Below are 18,553 nucleotides of genomic sequence, written 5' to 3' on the forward strand. Positions count from 1 at the left end.
TCTGAGCCTACCAGTGACTAGAGAAGGTCAGGCCACACCCTGAGTATACAAAGTGCAGTGTGCGTAAGGCGTTTTGACAAGTTAAAATAAATCTCAAAGTGCCATGGTAAAGGAGGTCAATTATCTCAAAACAAGCCGTAGCCACAGCCATTTCATTAATATAAAATATCCCCAGGTCTAGTTAATAGGCACTTTAATATGTAGCTGATAACTAGCCCTCATTCTGCGCATTCAAAAGAAAAACAGGCCTTATTCTAAAATAAAATCCCAATTTCAGCTTCAAATTTGTAAATTCCAAGATATTTATATGAGGTTACAACCTCAATCTCCTTGCCCTGACGTAGGTAATAGTGAAAGTTACATGAGACTGGTTGAAAGTCCAGGTCTATTTCTTGCTTAGAAAACACCATTAGTTTAGTTTTGTCAGTATTGAGGATAAGTTTCAATTGACACAAGGTAGTTGAACAGTATAAAAAGCAGTTTGCAAGTTCTGGAAAGCTTTTGTAAGAGACGAGGCACAACAGTAAATAACAGTATCATCAGCATAAAAATGAAGTTGCGCATTTGGACATTTTTGTCTAAATCATTTATATAAATAGTGAATAGAAGAAGACCAAGTACAGAGCCTTGGCGCACACCATTAAAGACAGACAATTTAATAGACATAAGCCCATCAAATTGAGTGCACTGAATTCTATTCAGACAGATAGTTAGCAAACCATGCAAACTGCATGCTCCGAAAGACCTACACTCAACAATCTGCCTTAGTATAGCCGATCAACCTATCAAAAGCCTTAGAAGAATCAATAAAAGTGAGACACAGTGCTGTTTTTGTCAAGGGCTCCAGTGATATCATTTAAAACCTTCGTGGCTGCTGTAATTGTGCTATGCTTCTTCCTGAAGCCCGATTGGTACATTGATAAATAGAGTTAGAAATAAAAACTCTTTTAGCTGTTCACTCACAAGGTTTCAAGTATTTTCACCGAGGGTGACAGCTTTGAGATTGGCTATAATTATTTAAAAGAGTTGGATCTCCCCCTTTTAAAAGTGGTAGGACAAATGCTGATTTCCAATATTCAGAATGTCATACATTACAGGGTTAGATTGAACAGATACAGTGGGGAGAACAAGTATTTGATACACTGACGATTTTGCAGGTTTTCCTACTTACAAAGCATGTAGAGGTCTGTAATTTTATCATAGGTACACTTCAACTGTGAGAGAAGGAATCTAAAACAAAAATCCAGAAAAATCACATTGTATGATTTTTAAGTAATTAATTTGCATTTTATTGCATGACATAAGTATTGATACATCAGAAAAGCAGAACTGAATATTTGGGTACAGAAACCTTAGTTTTGCACATTACAGAGATCATACGTTTCCTGTAGTTCTTGACCAGGTTTGCACACACTGGCAGCAGGGATTTTGGCCCACTCCTCCATACAGACCTTCTCCAGATCCTTCAGGTTTCGGGGCTGTCGCTGGGCAATACGGACTTTCGGCTCCCTCCAAAGATTTTCTATTGGGTTCAGGTCTGGAGACTGGCTAGGCCACTCCAGGACCTTGAAATGCTTCTTACCGAGCCACTCCTAGTTTGCCCTGGCTGTGGTGTTTCGGGCTTTGCATGCTGAAGACCCAGCCACGACCCATCTTCAATGCTCTTACTGAGGGAAGGAGGTTGTTGGTCAAGATCTCGCGATACATGGCCCCATCCATCCTCCCCTCAATACGGTGCAGTCGTCCTGTCCCCTTTGCAGAAAAGCATCCCCAAAAGAATGATGTTTCCACCTCCATGCTTCACGGTTGGATGGTGTTCTTGGGGTTGTACTCATCCTTCTATTCCTCCAAACACGGCGAGTGGAGTTTAGAGCAAAAAGCTCTATTTTGTCTCATCAGACCACATGACCTTCTCCCATTCCTCCTCTGGATCATCCAGATGGTCATTGGCAAACTTCAGACGGGCCTGGACATGCGCTGGCTTGAGCAGGGGGACCTTGCGTGCGCTGCAGGATTTTAATCCATGACGGCGTAGTGTGTTACTAATGGTTTTCTTTGAGACTGTGTCCCAGCTCCTTCAGGTCATTGCAGGTCATTGCCAGTCCGCTATGATTCTGGGCTGATCCCTCACATTTCTCATGATCATTGATGCCCCACGAGGTGAGATCTTGCATGGAGCCCCAGAGCCAGAGGTGATTGACCGTCATCTGAACTTCTTCCATTTTCTAATAATTGTGCCAACAGTTGTTGCCTTCTCACCAAGTGCTTGCCTATTGTCCTGAGCCCATCCCAGCCTTGTACAGGTCACATTTATCCCTGATGTCCTTACACAGCTCTCTGGTCTTGGCCATTGTGGAGAGGTTGGGGGAATTCAAGCTCGCGGCTAACCTACATCGTGGCTTAGATTGAGCCTGAGGTGGTCTATAGTGATGGACGCTGGGAACGAGAGTGTTATGACTTTGCTCATACGACGGACCACGCGCTCAACGCATGAGGTTCATAACACAAGAAAACCATTAGTACGACACCACTCGACCCCCGTGCGTATGGTATTTATACAATTCCATGTGCAACACGCCACGTCAAGGCTGTCCCCGCTCTCAAATGACCTAGGACGCGAGACTACAGGACGAATGTCAGGCCCGTCTGTGAAGATGTGCAGGGCTTTCTGTATGAACGCATAAAAACTAGAGACTAAAAATGATCCAAAGAGCGAGTCTATGTCGAGAGAGCTCGTGGACAATTCTTACTTGACGGTTGGTAGGTAAAGGGTCAGTTGTGAGTCTCTCAGATGAGACAAAATAATAAAAGCTTTTGACTACTTAATACTTGTCACCTCGGCGAGCGTCGCACGGTTATTTAAGATCAGAAGAGTCATAAAGTTACTTAGAAAATCATACATAGAGTAGTATGGATGAGTTATCTTAGCAAGACCCAAAAAAGGAAACCAACAGATCATACTAACCTGTAGGTAAGTCTATAGAGGATTGTCTGGTCAGTATACACATTCCACTATCCAATACGATTATGTGGTGAAGCTGTTAGCTGCAATGGGTCAGGAGACCCGTATGATAAAACATGAATGCACCAGACCCTCTACCATGGCTTTGTCGAATTAAGGGTAGGAGGGAAAAAACATTGGCACAATAGCACATTGCTACGGCCAGATCTTGACCAACAAGCCTCTGTAAACTTTCCCATAACTCTACCCATATGAAGCATTGAATCATGGGTCGCTACTGCACTGTGGTGTCTCGTCAATCCAAGCATGACAAGCGTTCACTGGTTCATCCACACAGGGTTGTACAGAGACAGAGGACACTGGTTCATCCACACAGGGTTGTACAGAGACAGAGGACACTGGTTCATCCACACAGGGTTGTACAGAGACAGAGGACACTGAATCAAACAGCCTACCAGATGATACAAAGTGCTCATTGAAACAATTCAGCATTTCAGTTTTGTCATATATAGCAACAGAGTCCTTCAAAACACATGACGGTAATTCATTAACATTACTGTTACCAGACATAGACTTAATAGCCTTCCAAAACTTTCTAGGGTCATTCAGGTTATCAGTGGTAACAGACATAAAATATTCAGACTTGGCCTTCCTGAGAAGAAAAGAACACTTGAAAATAAGCCAATCAGCATCAGAACATGATTTCCTTGCTTTAGCCCAGGCTAGATTACGGTCGGGAATAATACAAGACAGCTCAGAAGAAAACCATGGATTATCCTGCCCTTTAACCCTAAACCTTTGTTTACTATTTGGAAAAAAACATCATGAAATAATATAATATAATAATATCCAGGCAGTTTCCACAATCTGCTCCAGTCAAAATAAAACAAATCATGAAAGAAAGCCTGCTCATTAAAGCACTTCAAATTTCTCTTACGAATAAAACGTGGGTTTGTCTTAGGAACCTTAGTAATTCTAACAGCAACAACAGCACAATGGTCACTGAAATCATTACAAAAAACACCAACCGCAGAATATTTATGTGGAACATGTGTTAATATCAAATCAATCAGGGTAGAGTTATCTGGGCATTTAACATTTGGGCGAGTGGTTGAGTTAATCAACTGGGTAAGATTCATAGAATTACAAAACATTTTTAAATCATCAGACACCGGCTTTAACCAACACCAGTTGAGATCACCAATCGAGATCATTTCACTGTAAAGAAGTTTAGACATAAGGTGCGTCAAAGAAGAAAATGCATCACCGAGAGCAGAGGGGGGTCTATAACAGCCACTCACAGTTATAGAGAGACCCTTTGAAACCTCAATATTCAAAGCAAGAAATTCCAACTGTTTACAAATAGTTTCAGACTTTGCCACACTTACAGGGAATTTAGTTTTTACATATATAGCCACACCCCCACCTTTCTTAACTCGATCAGTGCAATACACATTGTAACCACTTATACAAATATCCTTATCAAAAACAAACTTGCTGAGCCAGGTTTCAGAAAACACAATTACATCAGCATCAGTTGATTTAGCCCAAATCCTAACCCCATCAATTTTTGACAACAGGCTGCGTACATTTAAATGAAAAATACCAAAACCAGATCTTGATTTAAAATCAGAGGGGGTTTGGAGACATTGCATATCAGGGCAAGGGTTAGGTTGCACGTTACCTGATATCAACAAAAGAAGAATAACTATGCACCACTGTTGAGGGACACCCGTGATCTTTACACCAGCAAAAACAAAGTAGTTTGCACTACACAACAAGGAAGTTACTCAACCATAAATAAATAGGTTATTAGTAGGTTAAAATGTACAAGTCACAGACAAACGACTTGACATCCTGCCATCTTGGATTCTGCCTCTAATAGTAGAGAAAATTATTTATTTCAGCTATTATTTATTTAATCACTTTCCCAGTGGGTCAGAAGTTTACATACACTCAATTAGTATTTTGTAGCATTGCCTTTAAATTGTTTAACTTGGGTCAAACATTTCGGGTAGCCTTCCACAAGCTTCCCACAATAAGTTGGGTGAATTTTGGCCCATTCCTCCTGACAGAGCTGGTGTAACTGAGTCAGGTTTGTAGGCCTCCTTGCTCGTACACGCTTTTTCAGTTCTGCCCACAAATTTTCTATGGGATTGAGGTCAGGGCTTTGTGATGGCCACTCCAATACCTTGACTTTGTTGTCCTTAAGCTATTTTGCCACAACTTTGGAAGTATGCTTGGGGTCATTGTCCAGTTGGAAGACCCATTTGCGACCAAGCTTTAACTTCCTGACTGATGTCTTGAGCTGTTGCTTCAATATATCCACATCATTTTCCTTCCTCATGATGCCATCTATTTTGTGAAGTGCACCAGTCCCTCCCTCCCTCCAAACATAACGATGGTCATTACGGCCAAACAGTTCTATTTTTGTTTCATCAGACCAGAGGACATTATTCCAAAAAGTACAATCTTTGTTCCCATGTGCAGTTGCAAACCGTAGTCTGGCTTTTCTTATGGCGCTTTTGGAGCAGTGGCTTCTTCCTTGCTGAGCGGCTTTTCAGGTTATGTCGATATAGGACTCGTTTTACTGTGAATATAGATTATTTTGTACCTGTTTCCTCCAGCATCTTCACAAGGTCCTTTGCTGTTGTTCTGGGATATATTTGCACTTTTCGCACCAAAGTACGTTCATCTCTAGGAGACAGAACCCGTCTCCTAGGTTAGACTTCTGCAATGCTTTACTTTCCGGCTACCCGGATAAAGCACTAAATAAACTTCAGTTAATACTAAACACGGCTGCTAGAATCTTGACTAGGACCAAACAATTTGATCATATCACTCCAGTGCTAGCCTCTCTACACTGGCTTCCTGTTAAGGCAAAAGCTGATTTCAAGGTTTTACTGCTAACCTACAAAGCATTACATGGGCTTGCTACTACCTATCTTTTCGATTTGGTCCTGCCGTACATTCCTACATGTACGCTGCGGTCACAAGACTCAGGCCTCCTTACTGTCCCTAGAATTTCTAAGCAAACAGCTGGATGCAGGGCTTTCTCCTATAGAGCTCCATTTTTATGGAATGGTCTGCCTACCCATGTGAGAGACGCAGACTCGGACTCAACCTTTAAGTCTTTATTGAAGACTCATCTCTTCATTAGGTCCTATGATTGAGTGTAGTCTGGCCCAGGAATGTGAAGGTGAACGGAAAGGCACTGGAGCAACGAACAGCCCTTGCTGTCTCTGCCTGGCTGGTTCCCCTCTCTCCACTGGGATTCTCTGCCTCTAACCCTATTACAGCTGAGTCACTGGCTTACTGGTGCTCTTCCATGCCGTCCCTAGGAGGGGTGCATCACTTGAGTGGGTTGAGTCACTGACGTGATCTTCCTGTCCGGGTTGGCTCCCCCCTTGGGTTGTGCTGTGGCGGAGATCTTTGTGGGCTATACTCGGCCTTGTCTCAGGACGGTAAGTTGGTGGTTGAAGATATCCCTCTAGTGGTGTGGAGGCTGTGCTTTGGCAAAGTGGGTGGGGTTATATCCTGCCCGTTTGGCCCTGTCTGGGGGTATAGTCGTACGGGGCCACAGTGTCTCTCGACCCCTCCTGTCTCAGCCTCCAATATTTATGCTGCAGTAGTTTATGTGTCGGGGGGCTAAGGTCAGTCTGTTATATCTGGAGTATTTCTCCTGTCTTATCCGGTGTCCTGTGTGAATTTAAGTATGCTTTCTCTAATTCTCTCTCTCTGTCGTTCTCTCTCTTTCCTTTCTTTCTCTCTCTCTCGGAGGACCCAAGCCCTAGGACCATGCCTCAGGACTACCTGGCCTGATGACTCCTTGCTGTCCCCAATCCACCTGGCCGTGCTGCTGCTCCAGTTTCAACTGTTCTGCCTGCGACTATGGAACCCTGACCTGTTCACCGGACGTGCTACCTGTCCCAGACCTGCCGTCTCAACTCTCTAGAGACAGCAGGAGCGGTAGAGATACTCTGAATGATCGGCTATGAAAAGGCAACTGACATTTACTCCTGAGGTGCTGACCTGTTGCACCCTCGACAACCACTGTGATTACTATTATTTGACCCTGCTGGTCATCTATAAACATCTTGGCCATGTTATGTTATAATCTGAATTATAAGTGAAATAATCTGTCTGTAAACAATTGTTGGAAAAATGACTTGTGTCATTACCAAAGTAGATGTCCTAACCGACTTGCCAAAACTATAGTTTGTTAACAAGAAATTTGTGGAGTGGTTGAAAAACGAGTTTTAATGACTCCATCGAAAATGTATGTAAACTTCCGATTTCAACTATGTGGGGGTGTAGGCTATGGTGCTTTGACTGACCTGTACCCTTGTTGCAGTCATAACACAATACCTACTTATCTCTTCCAGCCATCAGAACAATCCTGCATAAACTGACTGTCCCTGGCTGTACGAATAACAGACATACAGTACACACACATAGACCCACACACAAACAAAGACACATTTCTAAACATTCACAACGGAAGTGACTGGAATCGAAAACATTTCAACCAATGAATATATTGGTCAACTTACAATGCTCTTACATTGAACACAGTGAGAATACAAACAAAGTAGAAGGAAAACATGAAGGAACGTTTCTAAAGGACATTCTTTCTTTGTGCAGTGTGTTTCATCAACTATAAACTTTGATTCACAAGGAGCTTCAGGGATGCAAGCTTTGAAAGCAGGGTGTCGATACACCAGCTTGTATACCTAACAAACAATGGTTTTCCTTCCCTGAGCCCTTTTTTCTCTTTCAAGGTTTGGGTGATAGAGATAGGAAGGGAGGATACTCATTTCAACCACCATATCAAGTAACTGTCAGCATGTCTAGACCAGGGGTTTCAGATGCTTCTGCCTGGCCATGGCTGAGGAGTTAAAGCCCTTGTGGGTCACAATACCGCCGGGCTTTAGGCCCTATAGAAACCAAACGGCCCATTGTTGTCACTGACAATTTTACTTTTCATGAGATGGCTGATAGTGCAGACAAAATAAACCTTCCTCTTCCCAATCCATCACACGGCACTGACAAAATATTGAATGTTGACAGATCCTCTGATTACGGGAGAGGGGAAATTAGTGCTTTGAACATGAGGTTAGCCTTTAAGTGATCATCTTTCCACCTGTTATACCTTACCTTGCCTTTGTCCAGCCACATGGAATATATTGTGTAATGTCTGCTGTAGTCATCCAGACTGTCAGCCATTTGCGACTCAATTCAGGAAACTAGACGTATGTCGCAAGTCACGACTTCCCAGGAGAGCCGTTTGAACGTAACGTTTGAACGTTTATCAAATAGCGTTTTTTTTGGCATTAATGCCTTCTCAAACATGTGAACTTTCATTAACAACAACCATGTATGCCATCATTTCAAATTTTGCTACATAAGACAAGTCACATTTACCATTTGAAGTTGCTTGTTAGTTTTTAATGATATTTACCAGGTGAATGCCTTTGATTGGGGGTGAGAATCAATTCTGCAGAACCTCAGTGTCTCCACTAATGCTGCCTCTTAAGCAACGCCCATTCTTCTTTAATGCTCTTTTGTCTAACAATGTCTAGTTAATGTGTCCAAGTCACTGTATTTTACTTTAGAGCAGGGTCTTACCTCAAGGACAAAACTCCATCATGACAGAGTTAACCTCTCTTGGGTACGTGAGACGTTAGCGTCCCACCTCTTCAACAGCCAGTGAAACTGCTGGGCGCCAAATTCAAATACAGAAATACTCATTATAAAAATTCAGAAAACAAAACATATTTTACATAGGTTTAAAGATTAACTTCTTGTGAATCCAACCACAGTGTCAGATTTTAAAAATGCTTTACGGCGAAAGCATACCTTACGATTATTTGAGAACATAGCCCACTAGACAAATCATTACAAACAGTAACCAGCCAAGTAGAACAGTTACACAAGTCAGAAATAGAGATAAAATAGGGCCTCCCGGGTGGCGCAGTGGTCTAGGGCACTGCATCGCAGCGCTAGCTGCGCCACCAGAGTCTCTGGGTTCGTGCCCAGGCTCTGTCGCAGCCGGCCGCGACCGGGAGGTCCGTGTGGCGACGCACAATTGGCCTAGCGTCGTCCGGGTTAGGGAGGGTTTGGCCGGTAGGGATGATCTTCATATGGTTGCACTCAGCAGACATTAATTTACTCAAATGTTCCTTTTGTTCGATAAAGTCTCTTTATATCCAAAAACCTCAGTTTTGTTCGCATTTTCTTCAGTAATCCACAGGCTCAAACGCAGTCAAAACAGGAAGACAAAAAAATCAAAATTGTATCCGTAAAGTTCATAGAAACATGTCAAACGATGTTTATATTCAATCATCAGGTTGTTTTTAGCCTAAATAATCGATAATATTTCAACCGGACAATAACGTCGTCAATTTAAAAGGTAAACAAGAAAGGCACTCTCTCGGTCTCGCGCATGAAAAAGCTCTGTGACACCTTAGGGTCCACTCATTCAGACTGCTCTTACTTCCTCATTTTTCAGAATACAAGCCTGAAACAAATTCTAAAGACTGTTGACATCTAGTGGAAGGCATAGAAACTGCAATTTGAGTCCTAAGTCAATGGATACTGTAATGGCATTGAAAACTACAAAACCAACAAAAAAAACTACTTCCTGAATGGATTTTTCTCAGGTTTTCGCCTGACAAATCAGTTCTGTTATACTCACAGACACTATTTTAACAGTTTTGGAAACTTTAGAGTGTTTTCTATCCAAATCTACCAGTTATATGCATATCATATCTTCTGGGCCCGAGAAGCAGGCAGTTTAATTTGGGCATGCATTTCATCCAAAATTCTGAATGCTGCCCCCTACCCTAGAGAAGTTAAGCTTTAGTATTACTCTAAATTGAGACTTGACATATTGTATTAAGATTAGTAGGTATTATGTGATTGTCTGCATTAAGTGAAGTGGAATGGGTGATGTCAGACAAAGCACATGCCAACTATAAATATTAAACAAAAGACATTGGCGACACGGGAACTGCTCCTCTGAAAATTAGACAGGTACTTCAAGTCGGCGAGAGTGAAAAAACACGAATTGCCATCACTGGATGTGCAAGCTGGAGGATAGGGCAAGGAGGGGGGTGTCGTGACTTTACTTTCATTAATCTGATGACTTATTTATTTAATCAACTATTTAATTGTTACCCGACTTAAATTAATCATGTAACAATTAACTCATTAGGATTTGTGGCACCACGAGAGTGGTTGTTTAACTTCAAACGATTATGTTAGGTCACCACAAAACAACAATAATCACAGCCATTTTGCCTGCCAATATGAGTTCTGTTAATCTCACATACATAATTCAAACAGCTTTAGAAACTTTAGAGTGTTTTCTATCCAATACTAATAATAATATGCAAATATTAGCAACTATGACTGAGGAGCAGGCCGTTTGATATGGGCACCTTTCATCCAAGCTACTCAATACTGCCCCTTCAGCCATAAGAAGTTAAACAACTTTTCCCGTGGTGCCCCAAATTCCCAAATGACAATTCATTTAAATCGAGTAACAATTAAATATTGTTGATAAAATAAATAAAACTGTCATCAGATTAATAAGTCACATCATGACAATCATTACCTCTTATATCATTCTGAATATTCATAACCTTCTTGGATCTGCAAAACCCCAGCCTTACTCATGATTCAGTAGTACACAAATTGGTTAAATTATTTATTTACTAGCTAACTAAATGATAAAACAGGATAACATACACTTTAAACATGAGAAAAAGGTCCCTAGCGGACTGACAACATATGGCGGCTTGTTACACAGAAAATTAAGAGGGGAAGAGAGACTTATCGTTGATACATTTTTTAAACTATTCTCACAGTAATCATATACTTTGCATACGAACCGCCGCCCGTTTGAAGTAAGAAATAATTTATGGATTTACATTTGAATGCCTTCGTTCACCGTTTATCTCTGTCGGAACCAGCCCTCCTTAGGAAGGTTGTTGGCCTTTCAGCAACACGCTTGTATGGCTCTGATTGTACGAAAGGGGTCTCACATTTCCCATCTTCTACTGTTGTTTACTCTGGAAGATGCTCCCCGGTAGTGGTTAGCTAACCGTGTCGACGGTTCCCATTGGTGATGAGAGTAGCGTACTACGGTGATTTGAGAAGAGTAGTTCAGTAGGATGGTCCCACTTAGATATTTTACTCGACAGCTAATCAGCTGTACCAGTGATTGTCCGAGAGGGGAGTTTTCTCCTCTCGCCACCTCGTGTTGATAGAGTTTGAACCACTTTACTCGCACAGCTGCAGTCTGGTGATGTTCTGGTCTGAGAGGTGAGTTTATTTCCTTCCCCTCGTGTTGAGGTTCAAAGTTCCAACCATTTCCAATGTGTAGAGACCGGACCAAGCTTCACTGGTCTTTGAGATTCAGAGTTTAAACCACTTTAGATGTGGGCTGCAACTCCCCGTCTTTCCTGGTCTCATGTTAATTCGTTACCCATCATTTTTTACAGTTAATTCAAAGGGCGGTTCCATCATGCTGACAAGCTCTCTGACCTCACACAAGGGCGTAGCTACATACTATGCACAGCTCATAAGCGATAGATTCTCTTATGGCTTCTAAAATCACATTCCTATCAACAAAAATACTTTCATTTTTCATATCCCATATACAATGTTAAGGATGGAAACTTGGAAAGTATATCCCTTTTATCTGTCAAGTTACAGTATTTCCTTTATAATCTTTTTAATGACATCACAAAATAAAAAACAATATGACATACATTTTCTATAGATCATCTCTGACCATTCCCCACATTCTTATGTTAGAATTTTTTTTCCAGTATTCGCTTTAGAAACTGTTAGAGTTTCGGCGAGAAGACTGTCTGTTAACAAAGTCATTCCTTCGGTTAATACTGGTTGGGAAAAGGGAGTCCTCTTCTCCTGTAATTTACAACAGGTTGTGAACTGTCATCCACCCAGCAGACCCCCCCCCCCCTGTGGGTGAGAGAGGGCCTGGCTACTGTCATCCACCAACAACCTGATCTGACCCATTCTGATCCTTACAGGACAGTCATGACAGGGGAAACCCCTCAGATAAACAACCTCTACTCTCGCATAACAAGTACAGCAAAACTCTGTAGCTCTGATGCCAGGAGCACCAACAACCCAGTACAGCAATCTTTCCACCACACATCACCTGGCCCTCTTCCACCAAAGGAAATCTGTGAAAGCCATCCATCCACGACCACATCCAGTCCAGAGCCTCCAGGTGGGCAGCACAGGCCCAACAGGACAATGGAGCCCTTTCTCCTGCAGCTGTAGAAATTGATTCCATGAGGCAAGGACAATAAGAGCTCTTTACCATCTTAGAATTAGGGCCCAATTTAGCAATCAACATGTGCATAATGGGAGAAGGAAGGGGCAGCACTCATCCCAACCCCTCTACACCTGGAGAAGACCACACAGGTAACAGAGGGGAGAACTCAGTTCCCATTGAGGACTGGCAGGTGGGATATTGTGTCTGTTGGGGGAGGGGGGACTTACCTGATACTTAAATATATACAGTAGAGATCTGATATGAGTTAGGCCATCCCACACAGAGACTAGGCCACCCCACACAGAGACTAGACCACACATACAGAAGAACAGAAGTTCAATTCCTCCCAAAAGTTTTTCCCCGTCCCGTATCTCCCTGTTCCCATAAGAAATGAGGTGTTGAGGGAATTCAGAGGAGGCTGGATGGTTTGTAATCCAAGCTAAGCATGAGACCATCCCTCCAACACAACAACAAAGGAGAAGAAACCCTGGGGCAAACTCACGCAGAAGCGACAACAACAAAATGTCTGAGGGCCTATATTTAACAGTGATGGGAATTGTGGGGCGAGCCATACAGGAACACTTTCAATGCATGGCGAAGGTCAATTGGGACTTAACTTAACTACGCCACTCGCTTATTTTCTCCCCTCCACCCCTCTCTCCTTGAAAATAAAGAGATGAGGATTGTTTAGCAAAACAATGAGCCACTTCAAAGACCGGCCTTTTAGTCTCAGAGGCTGAGTTCACACATCCATGAACAGAGTGTGGCTGTGAGTAGAGAAATAAAAGACTTCACATGAAGTGGGAACTGGGACGTTATAATCGGAGTCATTACCCCACAGCCTCTCATGACTCCAGTATCTACAGAGGAGAAGGACTTTATGTATTACCTCTACAACCAACCAGAGGACAAATGCAGCTCTATAAGGTGTGTTGGTATGGGGAGTTATAGCCACAGCTAGGGCTGTTACGGTGACAGTATTACCGCCACACCAGCGGTCACGAGTCATGAAGGCAGTCAAATTCAACATTACTGTTGTCATGGAATATTCTAATCAAGTGAGAGAGAGAGAGTCATTTCTTCAAAACAATCATCTTTATTTAATATTGATTAATTATTGCAATGATGACGCTGTCGACCCCACACTCGAGTGTTGGACCGATAGCCTTTACGATAATGAAAAAACAGAGGTCTTATATAGTAAGCCTAAAAATACTTAGTCATGGCTGATTCCACCTCTCCCATGCAGATCGGGGCATCATAAGCCACCTTGGGTTCATCTTGTTTTACCCCCAACCCGGCTTAGTTTCCCAGATGCAAGGATGATTAGAAACAATGTCTATGGAATGCAGGCTGTAGGTTATCACCAAGCCATAAATAAATTGTCAGTTCAAGCCCCAGAGACCCAACTTAGTCCCACAGAAACAGATGAGAGCGTACTCAAAGCTATTTGATGCATTAACAATATTGTAATTTTTCAACCATACCATAGGCTTCTCCAAGCTCTGAAGCTGCTGCTGGTCATTAGTAGCCTACCAAACTTGCTAGCTCCCTGGTACTCAGGACTTGATTGTCCCTCTAATCACTCTGACATCAATCCAAATGTATTTGAAAATCGAATCAAACACTTCATGAGAGCCCATGAGCTCATGTTGCGCAACATTTCTATAGGCTATGCAATTGCGCAAGAAAACAGAGTGATAGCTGCTAAATAAAAAGACGAGAATCCCATCAGCTTTATATAGGCTAGGCCTACTATATTTTTCTCAAGTTTACTAATATTAAGCACATTGCTTATATTTACAACAAGAGTATAGCCTACCTGGCTGGCAAGTATGTAAAGACGACGTATTTTTTCAACTGCCCGTTTCGATACAAGTGCATGATAATGGTCTATTCTAAATCAAAACAAATGTCACATATATATTATTTAGTAAATGTAAAGACAAGATTAAATCAAGAATAGTCTGATGGGTGACAATATTAGCCTATCACTTGTAGGGCTGGGCGATATGACGATATACACTGCTCAAAAAAATAAAGGGAACACTAAAATAACACATCCTAGATCTGAATGAATGAAATATTCTTATTAAATACTTTTTTCTTTACATAGTTGAATGTGCTGGCAACAAAATCACACAAAAATTATCAATGGAAATCAAATTTATCAACCCATGGAGGTCTGGATTTGGAGTCACACTCAAAATTAAAGTGGAAAACCACACTACAGGCTGATCCAACTTTGATGTAAATGTCTTAGAACAAGTCAAAATGAGGCTCATAGTGTGTGTTGGCCTCCACGTGCCTGTATGACCTCCCTACAACGCCTGGGCATGCTCCTGATGAGGGTGCGGATGGTCTCCTGAGGGATCTCCTCCCAGACCTGGACTAAAGCATCCGCCAACTCCTGGACAGTCTGTGGTGCAACGTGGCGTTGGTGGATGGAGCGAGACATGATGTCCCAGATGTGCCAATTGGATTCAGGTCTGGGGAACGGGCGGGCCAGTCCATAGCATCAATGCCTTCCTCTTGCAGGAAACTGCTGAACACTCCAGCCACATGAGGTCTAGCATTGCTTGCATTAGGAGGAACCCAGGCCCAACCGCACCAGCATATGGTCTCACAAGAGGTCTGAGCATCTCATCTCGGTACCTAATGGCAGTCAGGCTACCTCTGGCGAGCACATGGAGGGCTGTGCGGCCCCAAAGAAATGCCACCCCACACCATGACTGACCCACCGCCAAACCGGTCATGTTGGAGGATGTTGCAGGCAGCAGAACGTTCTCCACGGCGTCTCCAGACTCTGTCACGTCTGTCACATGTGCGTGTGAACCTTTGCTATCGTGTGAAGAGCACAGGGCGCCAGTGGCGAATTTGCCAATCTTGGTGTTCTCTGGCAAATGCCAAACGTCTGCACGGTGTTGGGCTGTAAGCACAACCCCACCTGTGGACGTCGGGCCCTCATACCACCCTCATGGAGTCTGTTTCTGACCGTTTGAGCAGACACATGCACATTTGTGGCCTGCTGGAGGTCATTTTGGCAGGGCTCTGGCAGTGCTCCTCCTGCTCCTCCTTGCACAAAGGCGGAGGTAGCGGTCCTGCTGCTGGGTTGTTGCCTCCTACGGCCTCCTCCACGTCTCCTGATGTACTGGCCTGTCTCCTGGTAGCGCCTCCATGCTCTGGACACTACGCTGACAGACACAGCAAACCTTCTTGCCACAGCTCGCATTGATGTGCCATCCTGGATGAGCTGCACTACCTGAGCCACTTGTGTGGGTTGTAGACTCCGTCTCATGCTACCACTAGAGTGAAAGCACCGCCAGCATTCAAAAGTGACCAAAACATCAGCCAGGAAGCATAGGAACTGAGAAGTGGTCTGTGGTCACCACCTGCAGAACCACACTTTATTGGGGGTGTCTTGCTAATTGGCTATAATTTCCACCCTTTGTCTATTCCATTTGCACAACAGCATGTGAAATGTATTGTTCAATCAGTGTGCTTCCTAAGTGGACAGTTTGATTTCACAGAAGTGTGATTGACTTGGAGTACATTGTGTTGTTAAGTGTTCCCTTTATTTTTTTTGAGCAGTGTATATCATGTTTCATTATGCTCTATCGTTTATTTCGTTGTGTCACAAATCACACTCCTCGATGGCAATATTTTTGTCAATTGGACGATGCTTTGCGTTCGTGTAGAAGAAAATTTGAAACCAAACAAACATGGAAGAGAGTGAACGTGACACAGAGCACGGAGACACAGAGCTCGTACCTAAAAGAGGGGCTACTTTGGTCGCATGGACGTGGTTTGGGTATGAAAAGTCTGACACGGGCCAGAAAACCATCCTCTGCTAAATATGCAGCAGGCCGGTCCCGCCAAAAGGCTCAAAACCACTAACCTCTTTTACCACCTACGCAAGAATCATGTGAAACAGTACGGAGAGTCACAGATGAGACCCAAAAAGTACAGTCAAGTGCTCAAAACAAACCCTCGAGGCTTTTTCCCACGGCACACCATATGGCAAAGAATCACGAAGATGGAAGGAGATAACAGCTGCCATGACAACTTACATCTGCAAAGACATGGCCCCAAATTACACGGTCGAGAAACAGGGTTCGTGTGTTGGTGCTAACACTCGACCCAGGTACCAATGCAAATTGATATGTGACACATTAAAGCCAAAATAACACGCAAAACAGGCAAGCCCCCACCCTAAAAAAGAAAATTATATATAATATACACAGTTGAAGTTGGAAGTTTACATACACCTTAGCCAAATACATTTAAACTCAGTTTTTCACAATTCCTGACATTTAATCCTAGTAAAAATGCCCTGTTTTAGGTCAGTTTAAGATTGCCACTCCAATACCTTGACTTGGTTGTCCTTAAGCCATTTTGCCACAACTTTGGAAGTATGCTTGGGTCATTGTCCATTTGGAAGACCCATTTGCAACCAAGCTTTAACTTCCTGACTGATGTCTTGAGATGTTGCTTCAATATATCCACATCATTTTCCATCCTCATGATGCCATCTATTTTGTGAAGTGCACCAGTCCCTCCTAAAGCAAAGCACCTCCACAAATGATGCTGCCACCCGCGTGCTTCACGGTTGGGATGGTGTTCTTCGGATTGCAAGCCTCCCCTTTTTCCTCCAAACATAATGATATAAACGGTTCTATTTTTTGTGTCATCAGACCATGATTTCAGTTGGTAGAGGATTTCACAAGGATTTCAGTTTAGAATAAATTGCACCCTATACTAAGCATTTCATAAAGTACATCTAAAGGCACAGCATCTACCATCAAGTGCCTAGTATAGGTACAGCATTCTACCCTGTGCTTCCAATGATCACTGAAATATACTCTTACTGCAAACAGAGTGAATTGTCCACATGCATCATATGTGGACATACAAAACAAACAGATATAGTGCTGCCCGTTCTTGGCACAGTGCATCATATTACTTGATATCCAATGTTGTGCTACTAGTGCTTTTACAACTACAGTTAAGCAACAGTACATGAGATTATCGCAAATATATCAATTGTAAAATGGTTAATGAATCAAAATAAAATCTGCAAGCTTGTGCAAATGTCCAGTGTAAGAGAGTGAAATGGAGAGGGAGAGTGATGGGGATGATGGAGAGTAAAAGAGTTGAGGATCTTGGTCTTCAGGATTTCTTTGGACAGACTGAGAACTCAATGTACTCTCCATTCTGAAACACACAAGGGGAATACGGTAAGAGGTACATTTCAAGCAGTGCTGTTCAATACAAAGAGCAGCAGTGATAACATCAAATGAAGGTTTTCTTTGCAAATCTCAGCTATTTAAATCCCATATAATTATCTCAGAGTAAACATCTCACCAGGCAGTCATCATACCAGACAACACAGCTTAGAGGCCATCACAGGAACAAAGCACAAAAGCCAGACAGACTACCATACTGCAAAGGTTTGTGTCATTGTCTAATCGAACTGAACCAGGCAGCCATTTTGAAAACACCTGTTCAAGCCAGGCTACAACGAGTGATACTCATGTAGGTCATACTCAGATGCAACACATCACCATACGATGAGAGGAGACACAGGTACGACCACCACGCACAGGAGAATCCATAGAGCTAGCTGTGGCCATTCTAGACTTACCTCAGCATCATCTTTAAACAGAGGCTGGAAGTAAGCAAAAAAACATGTAATTGGAGCACATGGTAAAGTTGAAACTACGTCCCTATTCTGTAGCCTACATGGTTTTACAAACCTATATGTCAAATCTAATTTATAGGCTACCTCTTGGATGCTTCATGCCACACCATTCATTCACAATCATGGATCGTAATAATGTTTTAGTTGTAGTAAATATATTGCTAAACTTGGTCAAATCTGTTAATACAGGGATGAGATGAGACTCATTCTCACGTTGAAAAGTAAAATGACCGAAGATGGATTACCTCATTACTTTCATCTGACTGATGAGGAAAAACAGTGGTGACTAGGAGGTTTTTAATAAATAGGAAATTGTAACAAGTTGAAGATAGAAAGAAAGCGGATAATACAGTGTGCTGAACTGTTTTAGGTTCGTCAGACAATATAAACTGACAAATTCACTTCGTTTGATTTCAGTGAGCTCAAGTCGGGGAGCTAAGCTCTCTTAATTGAGGCAGAGATGAACGCTGTTYGAGGAGCACAGAGGAGAACCGTAAAGCTAGATCATAGTCCATCTCTTACCTGGGCGTGGTACTGGCTGACCTGGTGTAAGAAGTCAATCACAACTTCATTCCCC

The 18,553-nt window shown here is 42.7% G+C and overlaps 2 protein-coding genes across 3 annotated transcripts in view; both read right to left on the reverse strand.

Moving 5' to 3' along the window:
- Positions 1-18,553, reverse strand: part of LOC112081138 (L-asparaginase 1) — a 126,394-nt gene that overhangs the window by 35,706 nt on the left and 72,135 nt on the right. The window lies entirely within an intron of this gene.
- The window catches only part of LOC111969013 (60 kDa lysophospholipase), a 63,451-nt gene continuing 60,734 nt past the window's right edge, over positions 15,837-18,553 (reverse strand). Inside the window, exons 15-17 of the mRNA XM_070445168.1 lie at positions 18,499-18,519; positions 17,920-17,943; positions 15,837-17,489 (exon numbers count right to left, since the gene is read on the reverse strand). Coding sequence (XP_070301269.1) covers positions 17,445-17,489; positions 17,920-17,943; positions 18,499-18,519 — 90 coding nt within the window. The 3' untranslated portion in view covers positions 15,837-17,444. The remainder of the gene's footprint in view (positions 17,490-17,919; positions 17,944-18,498; positions 18,520-18,553) is intronic.

Source organism: Salvelinus sp. IW2-2015, linkage group LG9 (assembly GCF_002910315.2).
Source record: "Salvelinus sp. IW2-2015 linkage group LG9, ASM291031v2, whole genome shotgun sequence".
NCBI classification, from domain to species: Eukaryota; Metazoa; Chordata; class Actinopteri; order Salmoniformes; family Salmonidae; genus Salvelinus; species Salvelinus sp. IW2-2015.